The 16,848-nt window shown below is 40.6% G+C and overlaps 2 protein-coding genes across 12 annotated transcripts in view; one reads left to right on the plus strand and one right to left on the minus strand.

The window, feature by feature from the left end:
• CENPP (centromere protein P) overlaps positions 1-16,848 on the plus strand; it is a 373,003-nt gene that overhangs the window by 299,826 nt on the left and 56,329 nt on the right. The window lies entirely within an intron of this gene.
• The window catches only part of ECM2 (extracellular matrix protein 2), a 68,791-nt gene that overhangs the window by 21,784 nt on the left and 30,159 nt on the right, over positions 1-16,848 (minus strand). For 5 of the 6 annotated variants that reach the window (XM_056524034.1, XM_056524037.1, XM_056524036.1 and 2 more), the window contains 5 exons: positions 12,990-13,178; positions 7,902-8,621; positions 6,599-6,714; positions 3,759-3,894; positions 2,812-2,969 (listed from right to left, as the gene is read on the minus strand). In XM_056524034.1, coding sequence (XP_056380009.1) covers positions 2,812-2,969; positions 3,759-3,894; positions 6,599-6,714; positions 7,902-8,621; positions 12,990-13,178 — 1,319 coding nt within the window. The remainder of the gene's footprint in view (positions 1-2,811; positions 2,970-3,758; positions 3,895-6,598; positions 6,715-7,901; positions 8,622-12,989; positions 13,179-16,848) is intronic. The other variant, XM_056524035.1, reaches the window with a different exon arrangement.

Raw genomic sequence — 16,848 nt, forward strand, 5'->3', positions numbered from 1 at the left:
AGTCGTGTAGTTCTTTCCAGTCTGACCACAGTGCTCTCTGCCGACACATCTGTCCATGTCATGAATTGTCCAGAGAAGGAGCTAATTCCCATAGCAAACCTCTCCTGCTTCAGACAGTTCCTAACATGGACAGAGGTGTCAGCAGAGAGCACTGTGGTCAGACAGAAAAGAACAGCTCAACTTCTTTTGAAGCATACAGCAGCTGATGAGTACTAAAAGGATTTAAAACATTTTTATTGAAGTAATTTACAAATGTTTTGTCCTCCTCACCTTCTATGAGTACGACACAAGCAATGTACGCCACAAGCAAAACAATATTGTGTGTGCGTGAAATTAATAAGAAAACCCCAATTTTACAAATATAGGTACATTTTATGGTAAAACTGAAATTTTTGCTTTATTCTGTGGATCAGTACTATTATAGCAATACCCATGTTTACATGCTTTTCTATTATTTTACTACTTTTTAATATAGGCAAACTTTTTTAACAAAATAAGTCCGTTCAAAATCACCCTAATCATACACCCTCTAACGGTCTCATTTTTTTGTATATGGGGCTGCATGAAGGCTAAGTTTTTTTGAACCGGGATCTGTAGTTTTTATTAGTACTACATTTGCGTATTTGTGACTTTGTGATCACTTTCTATAAAAAAAAATTTTTCTGATATGATGTTACTAAAAGCATACATTTTTAGTACCTTTTTTTTTTTTTACCTTTACGCTGTTCACCGTACGGGACCTTTAACATTTTATTTTAATAATTCGGACTTTTACATATGCAGTGATTTATTTTTTACATCAAAAATTAGAAAGAAATAGAACAGCCAGTCACTCACCAAATAGTTCTATCTTCAGGCTTTATTTCGTGCTGATGATAATACTCACGTACATGGGGAATACAAAAGGGAAGAGCAGGGGGGTACAGTGGCCACTGTACCCCCCTGCTCTTCCCTTTTGTATCCCCCATGTATGTGAGTATTATCATCGGCATGAAATAAAGCCTGAGTATAGAAGTATTTGGTGAGTGACTGGCTGTTCTATTTCTTTCAAATTTTTGATGTGAACCTGCTATAATGTCTTCAAGCCAGATGTACCAATACCACAGAGCCCTGGTCCTGATATCCCCACCTAAGGGGACAGCTGCAGTGCCGAACGGACTATCATCTCTACATGTTTTTTTTTTTTTTTTTTTACATTTTGTTTTGTTAAATGGAAAAAGAGAGGGATTTAATTTTTTATTACGGGAGGGGCACTGATCAGTGTTTTCAGCGATCTACTTCTCTGGTCTGCTAGAAGTCAGACCAGAGAAGAAGACTGTAGCAGCCGGCCATAGCAGGTGGGTGGAGCTCTGCTGGCCATCTTAACATTTCAGACCTCCGCAATTTCACCGTGGGTGGTCCGATGTGTTTGTGTAAACCTCCACTATATTTCAGATGCCGGTTTGTGGGGTTAGAAATTAACTTGGCACTCATTTGCAGTTTAAGATGTGTAAGTTTATTTAGCAATTCTGCATCACACAGATCAGTACATGACTTTTCGATCCAATAACAGATCTTCATCAGATATCTTGGATTGCTGTGGAGGTAAGTCATGCGCACCAGCGATCGTATGGTCGCATCACTTACCTCCTGATTATCCTGGTGTTAAGCCGTTCTCCTACACGACTCCGCAGCAATCCAAAATATCTGATGAAGATCCGTTATTGGATTGAAATGTCATGTATTGATCTATGTGATTGCTGAATTGCAGAATAAACTTGCACTTATTAAACTGCAAATGAGTGGCAAGTTAATTTCTACTTGCTGATTGAGGATTGGGATCCTACTTGCGCACCATACATCCAAGAGAGTGCCATATATTATCTACATTTGGCATCTGTAGATGTAAATATCGGACATCAGCAGGATCACAGATGCCCGCTGTTATCCATGAGGTCTCGGCTGCTAATAACAGCAGCCAGCCAATTCCGATCACCGTGTCCAGCGACGTGGTAATTGCAGAACCGCTTGGTGGTGTACATTTACGTCGCTGTGCACTAAGTCCCGGGGCACAGCGACATACATGTACGTCACATGTCCTCTAGTGTTAAATGTGCGCTTTTGGGATGCCTTTTTCTACCATGACGTGAATACACATTGTACGATTTTGTAACTATTTTTGCTGATGCAGTCAGTTTACCTTTTTGGATGTTGCCCAGACATGTAAAAAAGTTTACATCACTCCGCGTCTCACTCCTGAGACCCACTGTGATTGCGAGTTATAACACTGCAAAGTGCTTATATATCGGAAACATATGCGTACGTGAAGTCTTAAAGGAGAAGTATCACGCTGAAAAACGTATTCCCTCGAGATCTAACACTTATTGAGCATGATATATCTCCTTTAAAGTGGTACTCCGCTGCTCAGCGTTTGGAACAAACTGTTCTGAACGCTGGAGCCGGCGCCGGGAGCTCGTGATGTCATAGCTGCCACGCCCCCTCCCATAGACGTGCATTGGGGGGGTGGGGCATGATGTCATGAGGGGGCATGGCTATGACATCACGAGCTTCTGGCTCCAGCGTTCGGAACAGTTTGTTCCAAACACTGAGCAGCGGAGTACCCCTTTAATCCATAATCTATTTTACAGCCTATGGGCCAAAACATTCCTCTGCTGTGTCAACCTATCATCAGAGAATTTAGACACTGGGCCCAAGGGGTAGCTTTCTTCAGTATTTATGTTTGGAAAATTCCATTGAAAAGATTGATTTAGAATATGAAGATCCAAAACAACAAATGTTATGTCAATGAATGTTCCATTGGTGAGTGCTTACCTCAATAGATGCTGGGAGTCCTTGGGGTATTGTCCGAAATTTGTTTCTGCCCATACGCAAATAAGACATATGCTGTAAAGGTTTGAAAGCCAAGGGACTGACATTGGCTTCACTCAGCTGATTGCCTTCCAGTTCCAAAGTGACTAAGTTCTTCAGATCTAAAATTTTGAAATAATTGTTATTACTACATTAATAGACTACACTCCTTAAATTTTTTTTTTTACACATAAACACATCTTTCCATGTATTATTCTGCTATTATTCCAATTTAGCTCATGTTCTTTCTGTAGGGTGTCATCTTATTTTAGATCTTGGCCTCTGACAAGGAAGGTTATAGACCTTGTTAGGGATGTCCCAATGCCATTTTATTAAGAGTGAGTACAAGTACCCATACTTTTGTTTTTTTTTATGGGAAAAAGGGGGGTATTGGATTAGTTATCGGGGACATTTCCAGCATGCCCTGTATCAGTTCCGATACCAATACCAGTATCGGTATTCAGACATCACTGTATTCAATGTAAACAATGGTAGAGTTATGTAAAAACAGTAATGTGTAGAAAAAAAGTTGCACAGGGGCTTAAAAATGTATTTCTTCTAATAACTTGTGCAACTATATCATTAAATTATTAAATAAATATATCTTAATTTTTAAAAATATATATGTTTAGTATAACCTGCTCTTTTCCATAAAGGTTACTTTGCTCTAAGAACTTGCATTTCCCAGATTATAAAGAATCCCAAAAACATTCATCAATGTATGATCAAAATGTACAACTTCGCAAACCACTCGGCTTGCATAGCTGTGGATAAAGATAGATAATGATCTCTGTATGATGTTCCCATCTATCAATGGGGCCCAGAAAAGAGGCTAAATACAGATTTATTCTCCTGCAAATACATGAAAAAAGTTTCATTCCATGATTGTGTTGGATGGAACACTAAATTACCTTTCAGACTGTCTTCTTCAAGACTACTGAGTTTATTTTCATTCAATTTCAGCTCCTCCAAAGTTGATGGTAATTCTAGTGGGATTTGGTCAAGGAGATTTCCATCTAAATACAGACGTCTCAGATTCTTCAGTGACTTTAAAGCAAAACAGAAAAAATAATCTGTGGCTAAGCATGACACTCGGATCCCGGTATACCGTTACATGACTTGAGAACAAGCTAATGTGTTTAGCATGACTGTTCTGCAGGAAATCCATGTGACAGTTCTACTTTCTGCGGCCAATATATTATTCCGTGAAGTTTTGATTCAGGCTATAGATCATGAGTCGTTTTGTTTTTTTAAGGTTGAAAGATTACTGTTGCATCTTGGATGGAAGGAATTTTCTGCACCATGGCAATTCACTTTCTTTCCATTTTAATTCTTTTCTCTTTTTTTTTTTACCAATGGAGCTTAATTACTTAATATAATTAATATAAATGATATGAATATACTTAGAAAAATTAACCTTTACTGATAAACAGGTCAGTGTTCAAAATTTGCGCTCATGTAACACTAACAAACTTTATAGACAAGTTCGAAAATAGTCATTAGGCTCTGTTTACATTTGTATTATTAATTTTCCATTAAGTTCCTGTTGTTTTTCCGGTTAAAAAAAAACCAATCCGCACCAAAACAATTCAGCTTATTTCAATTCAGGCAAGAGATCCGACACTGCGCAGCATGTCAGTGTTCACACTAGAGCGTGGAATCCATGCATGACTGCACATATAACACGTATAGTCGTGGTACTCATCTGGAGATCACAGACAGTTAAGGGTTAATAAAAAGATGAAGCAGCACTTGCAACAACAGTGCAAAAGTCTTTATTCTTCAATCGCATTGCATTTTTTGTACAAAAGCAGGGAGTAACACAGACGGCAAGAGGCGCTCTAAGTGCCCCACTGTCTGTTACTCCCTGCTTTTGTACATGACATGCACCGCGATTGAAAATGAAAGACTTTTGCACCATTGTGGTGATTGCCGCTTTTGTTGGCAATTCAGCATATTAACTCATGCACAAAGTGTACCTTTCATTAAAAAAAAAAAAAAAGAAAATAAATTGACATGTCAAAACATTTTTTTTTAAATTAGTCTGGGTCTGAGTGTTCAGATTTTGAACGATCATGAGAATTAGAGATGAGCGAACTTAATTCGATTTGTCACGAGTTTCTCGGCTTGGCGGTTGCTGACTTTTCCTGCATAAATTGGTTCAGCTTTCCGGTGCTCCGGTGGGCTGGAAAAGGTGGATACAGTCCTAGGAAAGAGTCTCCTAGGACTGTATCCACCTTTTCCAGCCCACGGGAGCACCTGAAAGCTGAACTAATTTATGCAGGAAAAGTCATCAACTGCCGAGCCGAGAAGTTCGTGACAAATCGAATTTACTGTAAGTTCGCTCATCTCTAATGAGAATGAGTCCGTGACCAGGACAGCTCCATTAACTTACAATAGAAGTCCATCCAGTTCATGTGACACAGAATCGGAAAAGAAAGGACAAAGTGTGCACTTCTCCTAGCTCGTGATCAGTTGAGGTACAAACACTAAGACCAAAAGTTTGGCTATGTCTCTACAACATATCAAAAGTTATTTATTATGGCAGTGCCCATTTAAAGGACAATTATATAGATAATAATTTCATCTAGGTTAATAAAACTATAACTTGTGAGTGAGGCACCAGATGTCCAAGTTTACTTGGCTATTTCCATAGGCCCTATGAACTTGAATGGAGAAAGCCGAGCAGATGTGCAGCCAGCTTTCCTCATCTTTACTTCCCATATGTACCAGCCAACTTGGAGTGTGACACATGGGTCATGTAACCCAATCTCCCCACGTGTCATAAATTATGATGTGACTTGTGCTTGCTGAGGTTTCCATAGGTCTTGTTTTTTTTATTTTCTACTGGTGGAAAATCTGCTCACGCAAACCAATGGACAGTGCCATGGTCTTCACAGCTGCATTTTCATTGCATATAAAAAGAAGATTTCTGTCTGAGAATCTCCGTAGGATGACACAAAAGCTGTATTATCGATCCCTATCACTTAAACTGCTACAAATACATGTCATAGTCATAGTGCATGAGGCCTCAGGCTGCTGTGAAATGGGTTCTTTTCATACCATATTTCTGTTGCATGTTTGCCTGAAGCTCATGGTAAATGTGTACATAGATTCCCGTTACCAAAGTGTTATTTAGCCTTGGTTTGGGTGATTTACATCAGGATTTATGTATGTTTACTGGATGGATTGCAGCCTTCTGCATTATTCCATAGGCAAAAAAATAGTATACCAAATGGTGGCATCCATCATGGGTATACATTGGAGTTTTACATTGGAGAATTCCTCTGACGTATATCTCTGACTAACACTGCAAGATAGCGTGAAAAGGAGACTGACAAGCGCAGGAAAGCTATTGTCAGGTAGCTCTTTTTTCCCGTTGTGTTACTTTTATACCAAAGAAATTGTAGTATTACATGAGTATATAGATGCTAAAATACACATAGGGATTGACACAGACAGCAGAGAAGCCCCAATTGAGTGCAGTATACCTGCTGACTTGATGACGCTACTGAGCATATTCTACATCTCTTCAGTGAATTCTTCAATGTTTAGCCAGTCCACCGTTATAGTCTTTTATGTATGGTCTAATGTGGTGGAGTTCTAACATTTTTCTCCTGTGGTAGTCGTGGCCCACAGGTTGCACATGTATGTCTGCCCCTGCATGCAGCAGAACTGTATAAACTCCTATCAAGTTCAGTTTTATGCTCATGGCATTTTTGTTTTATAACCATATGACCAGAAGACATACCTTAAAAGCAAGTGGATCTATACCTGTAGACATAAGTTTGTTCTTGCTGAGGTCAATCCTTTCTAGATTAGGCATTCCATTAAATGCCTCCTTTGGAATAGAGGCAATAAAATTTCCTGAAATATAAGATAAATATTTTACTTTTGTTAAGGTCTTAAAAACTTTTCTGTGTTTCATTTAATCTTGTTTTTATTTAGGTTACCGTAAATACATTAAAGGCTAACTTCACATTGCGTTCGCATATATGTCTAATGTATGTCTATGACCGATACCAAATAGTGGCATTCTTCATACATAGGGATCCATGTTAAAAAAAAAAATAAATGTATACCATACGGTATATGTTTTTTTGTTTTTTATTTTACTTTTATTTTTTTTACTGGATCCAGAACAATGGAATAGTGCTGTCACGTTGACCATTCAGCAAACCTTGATGTACCGGTATACATCCTAGACAGATGCCAAAATGACACACCTGACACACATTGACTGAATGGAGCTCTATGGATCTATTTCAGGCAGCATTTCCCAAGTGCGGTCCTCAAGTGCCCCAACGTGTCATGTTTTCAGGATTTCCTTAGTCTTTCAAAGGTCATATACTTATGATTATTGCATCACATATTACCACAATTATATTATCTGTGAAAGACTAAGGAAAGCCTGTTGGGGATACTTGAGGACAGTGCTTGGGAAACACTGGTTTAATGCATTGTGAACTTAGCCTAAGAATTGTATACTATGTATTTTTTTAATACTAAACTATTCATAGCATATTTCCTATTTTAATTGTGTGGCTTATTTACACATAGATCCTAGTATAAATGTGCTCATATCTTGACCCTTGACCATGCAGCATAATACATTTTTCTGTGCTGTTGCTGGTTTGGTCTGATAGAAAATTATAGGGCTATCGTTACATAAAGACTAATAAAGTTCTCCAAAGATTCTTATTAGGATTGTGGTTATTTTCCTACCATAAGTGTTTTGGCCCGTTAATAGTATACAGTATCAAATATGGAGGGGTTTCCCTCTCTGCCAGGGAACCTACTGTCTTAGATATGGTAGCAAGAAAGGTTGTGGGAGTTCAGTTGATAGACCTAAAACAAGTTACCCTAGAATTATTTAGAATATCTGTATCCCTTCCCTCATATGTTGACCTAATAAAGGGAAAATAGATGACACATCCTCAACAATCTATAACTACTATGAATTTATTTACTCTGAAATATACATCCATTATTGTCATTATCCTCCACTGCACATAGAACCTCTGCTAGTAGGAATAATATTTGATAGTGCTTACCTAGAAGGTCCAAGCTCTTCACATCAGGGTCAGATATAGGGGGTATACGGGTCATTTTAGCATTGGAACAGCTAACTGTAATCTCTGATATGAAGCAACCAGGAGGCAGTGGAGGATGGTGGATTTCTGTAGGCCTACGGGAACCTGGAATACGTCTTCTTAGTACTCTGAACACGTCACCTCTTAAGTTATAGTCCTCATCATCATCTTCATCATCCTCATCATCATCATCTTCTAAGTCCAGTTCATTTCTTTCTCTCTGTTTTCTTTCCATTGCTAACCGATTAACTTCCTCTTCTCTCCTATCTTCTTCTTCCTTTTTTCTTCTTTCCTCTTCTTTTTTCTTCCTTTCTTCTTCTTCTAATTTACGTCTTTCTTCTGCCTCAATCCTCATTTCTTCTTCTTCATATGCCTTTCTTTTTTCTTCCTGAATGTGTTCTGCCTCATCATCAGACACCGTTTTTCTCCTATTGTGTTTTTGGAGCCTTTTCTTCTCTTTTTTCTTTTTTTTGTTTGGTGTGCCTGCCTTTGGCTTTTTTTCCACACGATTTTCTTCTTCCTTCCTAAGTAGCTCATCCATTTCTTCTTCCTTCCTAAGTAGCTCATCCATTTCTTCTTGAGTATGGGGTAATTTCATAAGAACTCCATTATTTGGTTCAGTTGGTTCTGGAGAATCACCAGACAGTTCAAGTACATTGTCCACTGAAATACTGGTTAGTACTTAAATAGGATGGTGACCCAAATAAAGAGAAAACGAGAAAAATATAGTAATAAGAGATCAGTAGTTGGGTTAGTATATTAACATTATTCCCACAAACATAGCCGTGCTTTCATTCATAAAGAAAGCTAAATTGCATTTTAGTTCATACATGAAATTGTTATTGAGAGATCGAAAAGAATATTTATTCAGAGTGAACTTTTTTTTCCTCTTGAGTACAACTATTTCTTCTGAAAGCCAACTGTGGGAAGCAGTTGGCCAGCACCATGAATAGTAGAATGCATGGAGGAATGTAGAATCAATATGGCTGGACTTCATACTAAGTTTACTATTACTGACAGTAATGGATTTAGTGGCTTTCAGCTGTGGCTTTGGGCTACTCTGCCCCTAGACATGTTATCCCCTATCCAAAGGATAGGGGATAATATGTCTGATCTCGAGGGTCCAGACGCTGGGACACCTCACAATCTCCGGGCCAGCGCTGCAGCGTTCATGAATATGGAAGTCTAGGGCTTTACATCATGCCACACCCCCTCCATTGATGTCTATGGAAGGGGGCGTGTTGGCTGTGTACTATTCCTACCCAATAGAGAAAGCAGTATACAGATATAGCTGGGGAAAAAAGGGTTTGTGAGCTGTCGGGAGGTGATTATGTAATCCAGTGGTTCACAGGAAGTCAGCTGATCAAGAACTGCCCTCTGGAGATTTTCTGATGCTCAGAGTGGTGATCACATGACACAGCTACAATAATTCAGAGCATGAATGCAGCTGTGCTGGAATGTAAACAGATGGCACTGTAGGACTAGTTAAAGGGGTACTCCACCCCTAGACATCTGATATCTGATCACGGGGGTCCCTCCGCCTGGGACCCCCATGATCTTGGCTGCGGCACTCCGCTGTAATCACTGCACAGAGCAAACTCGCTCTGTGTGTAATGACGGGTGATACAGGGGCCAGAGCATCGGGACGTCACGGCTCCGTCCCCTAGTGACGTCACGTTCCACCCCCCTCAATACAAGTTTGTAGTAGGGGGCGTAGCGGCCATCACGCCCCCTCCCATAGACTTGCATTAAGGGGGTGGGCCATGACATCACAAGGGGTGGAGCTGTGATGTCACGATGCTCCGGCCCCTGTATCGTCTGTTTTTACGCACAGAGTGAGTTTGCTCTGTGCAGTGATGACAGCAGGGTGCCGTAGCCGAGATCACGGGGTTCCCCAGCGGTGGGACCCCCGCGATCAGACATCTTTTCCCCTATCCTTTGGATAGGGGATAAGATGTCTAGGTGCGGAGTACCCCTTTTAAGGTTAAGTATGTGTGATATGGGCAAAAAAAAGGGCTTTAAAGCGTACCTGTCAGATCCAACAAAAAAAAAATGTTTTAATATATTACTCTGTACCTAATCCTCACCATGTACATTGACCATGTAATTTTTATGTGTCTAGCGCCTTTATTTTTTTATTACACTTTTAATTTAGCTCACTAGTCTAAATTCCTCTCAAAGGGAGGGGGTGTGGCCTCACTGTGCAGGTCTCCGCCCCCTCCCTCAGTATGCTGTCTGCTCACATCTCCCCTAGCATTAGCAAAACTACAACTCCCAGCTTGTCCTCACTGACAGTAGCGGGACACAAGCTGACAGTGGGAGGATTTTTCCTCCAGCTCTGAGCCCTGCGCTCACAGCTGTCAATCAAGGAAGTGTGTCCATGACATAGATGATGATGCATGGACACAGCAGGACTAGTATGTGTCCAAGCAGGCAGGGAGGCAGTTGTATGACTGGCTTTTTCAGTATGAAATACTGAAAATTTTCTAATGAAAGCAATTGCAAAACCTATTGGTTATACATGCTTTACAACATATCAAAAGTTTTTTTTTATCTGACAGTGCCCATTTAAAGGGGTATCTCCACTGGAAAACATTTTCTTTTAAATCAACTGGTGTCAGAAAGTTAGACAGATTGGTAAATTACTTCTGTTAAAAAAAAATCTTAACCCTTCCAGTACTTCCAGTCAGCTGCTGTATACTACAGTGGAAGTTCTTTTCTTTTTGAAGGTCCTTTGTCTGACCACAGTGCTCTCTGCTGACACCTCTGTCTATTTTAGGAACTGTCCAGAGCAGGAGATGTTTTCTATGCGGATTTGCTCCTACTCTAGACAATTCCTTAAATAGACAGAGCAGAGAGAACTGTGGTCAGACAGAAAGGAAATTCAAAAAGAAAAGACCTTCCTTTGTAGTATACAGCAGCTGATTAGTACTGGAAGATTTTTTAATAGAAGTAATTTACAAATCTGTTTAACTTTCTGGCACCAGTTGATTTAAAAGAAAATGTTTTCCAGTGGAGTACCGCTTTAATCATTAAGAAGGTATCCCTTATTTAGGGGATAGGTAGCAGACCGTTTTGGGCGTATGACCAATGGCCCTCCCCCACTAATCTCAAAAACAAATTAAAGATGTCCTCTGAATGAATGGTGTGACAGCACACCCCCACAGACAGCACTTCATTCATTCTCTATAGAGATTATGAACATTAACAGGTGCCTTTAAGAAATGGATACATTTCTGTATAAATAATTCTCAGAATTCTCAGATGTTTATTCATGTGTACATTTTCCTTTTAATTATTCTCCCTGGGCTGCTGATGGGTACAATGTGACTAATGTGCTAATAGTTTGTGGGAAATAATGTCATTTGTCGTTTATAATTGTGTTAATTTTTCTGTTATATTAATAATGTTATGTTAATAAGTTTAGCAACATACATAAAATCCAATTTGCTTCTTCTCTTCAGAAACCATAACTTGCTCCGTAAAGCCTGGCTTTACACTGGTTTACATGTGAGTTTTAGCATCATGCAAAAATGTTGTGCATGTGTTAACAGGTTTAATTAAAAGAAATAAAAAGTATTAAAAAGGGCTGATTATAGGATCACAACCTAATATTTCTTATGTACAGTTTAAGATCAAGCAAATGTGTCTGTTAGTCTGTTCTCAACCACAGGTATTTAAAGGGAATCTGTTGCCTTTTTTATGCTACCCAAAGGTCAGGCAGGATGAAAAGGTGCAGGTAGTGGGGTCTCAGAATAAAATGATTTGCTCTGTAGTTACCAAGTAAAGTCATTGTGTTCCTGGACCCTTCTTCCTGCACCTGTGTCAGGTTTAGGCAGCATAACTGTACAGTCATACAGGCGGATCTTAAAGGAGTAGTCCAGTGGTGACTCAGTGGTTTACAACTTATCCCCTATCCTAAGGATATGGGATAAGTTGGAGATCGCGGGGGGTCCTACCTCTGGGGCCCCCCGCGATCTCCTGTACGGAGCCCCGACAGCCCGCGGGAAGGGGGCGTGTCAACCTCCGCACGAAGCGGCGGCCGACACGCCCCCTCAATACAACTCTATGGCAGAGCCGAAGCGCTGCCTTCGGCAATCTCCGGCTCTGCCATTGAGATGTATTGAGGGGGCGTGTCGGCCGCCGCCTCGTGCGGGGGTCGACACCCGCTATCTCGGAAGAGAGAGGGGGCCCCGTACAGAGAGATCGCGGGGGCCCACAGCGGTCGGACCCCCGTGATCTCAAACTTATCCCCTATCCTTAGGATAGGGGATAAGTTTTTCACCACTGGACTACCCCTTTAAGCAAGTTTTCTACTACGGTATAAGCAGACCCCATTAAAGTCAACAAAATTTCCTTTAGATTTTCTGCTACAGAAAATCCGCAGCAGCTAAACCCCCAGCTAAAACTTGCCTAAGATCCACCCTTGTGAACATAACCTTAAACAGGCAACAGATTCCCTTTAACCCCTAGAGGACACATGATGTCCCGATTGCTAATCGCTGATCGCCAGCACTTAAAGAGGGTGAAATCAAAGTTGATTGCAGCATCTAAAAGCTGAAAACTTAATTTCTGGTCAGCTACAGGAGCTGATCAAGAAATGAGAAAAGACCCACTTGGTCCCAATCAGCTGAGAGGATGAGTGGAGGACCCTACCTGCCTCCATCCTGTCCGATCGGCGCTCCATCACTGAAGGCAGCCATAACAGCCTGTAGTAATTGAGTGCCGATAATCAATGCTGTGCTATGGTACAGCATTGTTCAATGTATGCAATTGAAAGAATGCATGTAATAGTCCCCTTCCCATAGGCTTGCATTGAGGGGGCGGGGTGTGACGTCACGATACCCTGGCCCCTGTATTGCCTGTCATCAGCCACGGAGTGATCTTCACTCCGTGCAGCTCATGAACGGGGGTGCTGCAGGAGAGATTGCGGGAGACCATAGTGTGGTGAGACATATCTTATTGTGAAGTTTCAGTGTTAGACTTTAACCTTGTTATATAGTGCAAAAGAGGGTCACCTTCTGTGAGAGAATGTAAATTATTCCATACCAGTCTGACTGCACACTGGACAGCATTCACCATTGGGGATCTCCGTCTTGGGACATGTAAGAAGAGGGCACACCGTTTCATCACAAATCTTATTCCCATTAGAACACATGCAGGTCACACAAGGTTTGGGAGACCACACTGCCTTATCATACATTGTTATACCATTTACCATGCAGTGACCTTTCTTTGCTACAAAATAAAGAGAAAAAAAGAAAATTATTCATAGTGCAATAGGACAACATAATGTTATCAAATTTTTTATTTGGATTTTTTATTTCTAATTGTTGTTTGAATTGCAGTTTTCATGTAGAGAACATATTCAGATTAAAAAAACAGTCCTGCTAGATTAAGGATAAGAAAATGAAAATGGAAGAAAAGAAAGAAAAGACAAGGGTGAATATGTCCAATAGTTTAAATTACAATTTATATAAAATATACTAAGATGTCTTCTGCAGGGCCCTTGCATCAGACATCTTAGTATATTTTAAATAAATTGTAATTTAATCTATCGGACATATTTCCCCTTGTCTTTTCTTTCTTTTCTTCCATTTACATTTTCATATCCTTAATCTAGCAGGACTGTTTTTTAATCTGAATTTTTTTCTCTTTGTTCCTGAGCACATAGGTTCATGTTTATCACAGTATCCTCGGTTTAGGATTCTGTTTTATGTAGAGCTCCCAATCAATTTTTTCTTTGTCCAGTTTTTATTTAGAGCTTGACAGAAATTGACAGCAGCGTCAGTCACACTAACCTGCTGGTACTGCATTACTGTTAAACTAAACCTGCTAGATTTTTTTTTTCTAAGTCTACTGTAGATTTAATGAACTACTACCTTATGACAGCTAGTCGACTAAATCTAGACTGACACGAAAACAATTTAATGACTAAAATATGACTGAAACTAAATGTTTTAGTCAAAAGACCAAGACCATAAAACTAAATAAAAATTAGCAGTTAACATTAACACTGTGGTGCATTAAGAGCATTTGCTAGCCCCTTGGTGCCCCCTAATAAATATTCATAATTTCTTCTGCACTTAGCCGCTACATGCTGCTAGATTGCGCATGTGCACACTCAGATCTCTAGCACTGTGCATGCACAGGAGTTCACAGTATGTAGCAGCTACCTACAGTAAAGGGAGATTATGGACATCTATTAGGGGGTGTACATCAGGGATTTGCCAGGAAGCAGTTTCAGTGACTGTACTGAGAAAACTAAAAACTCCAAGTAGAGAAAGGTAGCGGTCATCATGAAATCCTGTTGGGATTTCCCTATACATGTGAGGTTGATGGCTTACTCTGTTGATCCTTGAGGGTTAAGTCAACCTTCTTTTATGTATTACCAGCTCCTCAGGATAAGCCATACATTTTGGATTAGTGGGAGCCAACAATTTACATTCCCTCTGAACCCCCTGTTTGAAAGGACTGTGGCACTCATTTGACTACTGTAGCCTCTTCACTGTTTACATCAGCTGGAAGCCGGTTCAGCATTGCAACTGCTGTACTTTTTATTACAACTGTACTGTAGTATTGCAGCAATGTCCTGTTCCCTTAAATTATTTGATATTGATGCCCTATCCTTAGAATAGCAGAACCCAAGAATGAAAATTCAAAAGAAGTGCACAAAATTTGGGTTTGCAATGTAGCTCTCATCGGGGGGAGGTAGAATAACCGTGGACAGACAGTTATAGTAAAATAACTAAATAACAAGCATTTTTATTTAGGACAGCGTGTTTCCAGAGCTAAACTCCTCTCTTCATCAGGACCTTAGAATAGGCTATTAGTTTTAAGAGGCTGAATAACCCATTCAAGTTGTACTGTAAATGAAATTGTCTTAAACAAGCCAACATTTACAGTTTTTCAAGAATTAATACTGCAGTTGAATATAATTAATTATAGCTTTTTGCCTCATGTGTTACTAATAATATTTGTATTGTAAGTTTTTTGAGGGATTTGAGGTAAATGGCAGAAAAATTCCAAAATCTATTTTAAGTCTATGACACCAGAATTTATTTATAGCCCGTGGATATGGTATTAATTAAAATATGATGATGAAAATGGATTTGTTTTATCATTTTAACTCTGTGTTGCTATTATAGTTACTCTTAAATATGACCTGTCCTAATTGTCACTTTAACTTAGTGTTTTTCAACCAGTGGGCCTCTAGCTGTTGCAAAACTCCAACTCAAAGCATGCCTTTGGCTCTCAAGGCATGCTGGGCATTGTAGTCTTTCTGCAACTAGAAGCACAGTAGTTACAAAATAATTATTTACCTTATGGTCCTGTTTTGTTTTTGTTTCTTTCAAGATTAGGGAAAGGCTAGGTGTTCATAGCCTTTTATTTATTTTTTTAAATGAAAAAAAAACAAAAACACTATGGCCAGATGTTAACTGCAAGACAATAGGGAATTGCAAAATGCAATGCCCACTTTCTCTTTGGTGTTATTACTCCTCTTCAGCATTTTTTACTACTTGCAAAACGCAATACCCACTTAGCGTTTTTCAGCATTTTTGGGTTCAGTGGAACTGCAGCATGTTCAGACTATGGCATTTTTTCACCGAAACTTGTAATTTGTCTCCCATAGAGTCCAAGGCAGAGAAAAAGCACCATTAAAAACACAATGTAGTTTTTGTACTTGCATTCTAAGGTGTTAAAAATAAAGGGGTGGACACAGTAATGGGAAAAACTGTCAAAGGAGAAAATATTTCCACACACAAGTATGAACGTGAAAATGCAGTAGCAATTTTTCTAGCATTTATTTCTGCGTTTTTTTTTGTGCCAAAAAAAAACAGGAGAAAGCAAGTAGAAACCTAGCCTAAAGATTTTTTTTTTTTTGAGTTTATGTAAATGGGATGTTTTGGATGGAACAGTGCAACTGTATAGGATATGTTGCTCCTTGACTTCCATTTAACAAAAAATAAATTAAATAAATAAAAATATATTACAGTATAAGTATACTTTTTTATCACTTTTGCTTTACATAGGAAAGTATAGTTGTTACGCCGAGCGCTCCGGGTCCCCGTTCCTCCCCGGAGCGCTCGCCTCATCCTCGTTGCTGCAGCGCCCCGGTCAGATCCACTGACCGGGTGCGCTGCGGTCCCGCCTCCAGCCGGGATGCGATTCGCGATGCGGGTGGCGCCCGCTCGCGATGCGCACCCCGGTCCCCGTACCTGACTCGCTCTCCGTCGGTCCTGTCCCGGCGCGCGCGGCCCCGCTCCCTAGGGCGCGCGCGCGCCGGGTCTCTGCGATTTAAAGGGCCAGTGCACCTATGATGGTGCCTGGCCCAATCTTCCAATTAGCTTAATTAGTTTCCACCTGTGCACTTCCCTATATCACCTCACTTCCCCTGCACTCCCTTGCCGGATCTTGTTGCACTTGTGCCTAGTGAAAGCGTTCCCTTGTTGTTCCTAGCCCGTGTTCCTGACCTCCTGCCGTTGCCCCTGACTACGATCCTTGCCGCCTGCCCCCGACCTTCTGCTACGTCCGACCTTGCTTCTGCCTACTCCCTTGTACCTCGCCTATCTTCAGCAGTCAGAGAGGTGAGCCGTTGCTAGTGGATACGACCTGGTCACTACCGCCGCAGCAAGACCATCCCGCTTTGCGGCGGGCTCTGGTGAAAACCTGTAGTGGCTTAGAACCGGTCCACTAGCGCGGTCCACGCCATCCCTCTCTGGCACAGAGGATCCACTACCTGCCAGCCGGCATCGTGACAGTAGATCCGGCCATGGATCCCGCTGAAGTTCCTCTGCCAGTTGTCACCGACCTCCCTACACTGGTCGCCCAGCAAGCCCTAAAGATCGCCCAACGAAATCAACAGCTGGCATACTTGACCTCCGTGACACTGCATCTTCAGTCACAG

This window comes from Hyla sarda, chromosome 6 (assembly GCF_029499605.1).
Source record: "Hyla sarda isolate aHylSar1 chromosome 6, aHylSar1.hap1, whole genome shotgun sequence".
Classification (NCBI taxonomy): Eukaryota; Metazoa; Chordata; class Amphibia; order Anura; family Hylidae; genus Hyla; species Hyla sarda.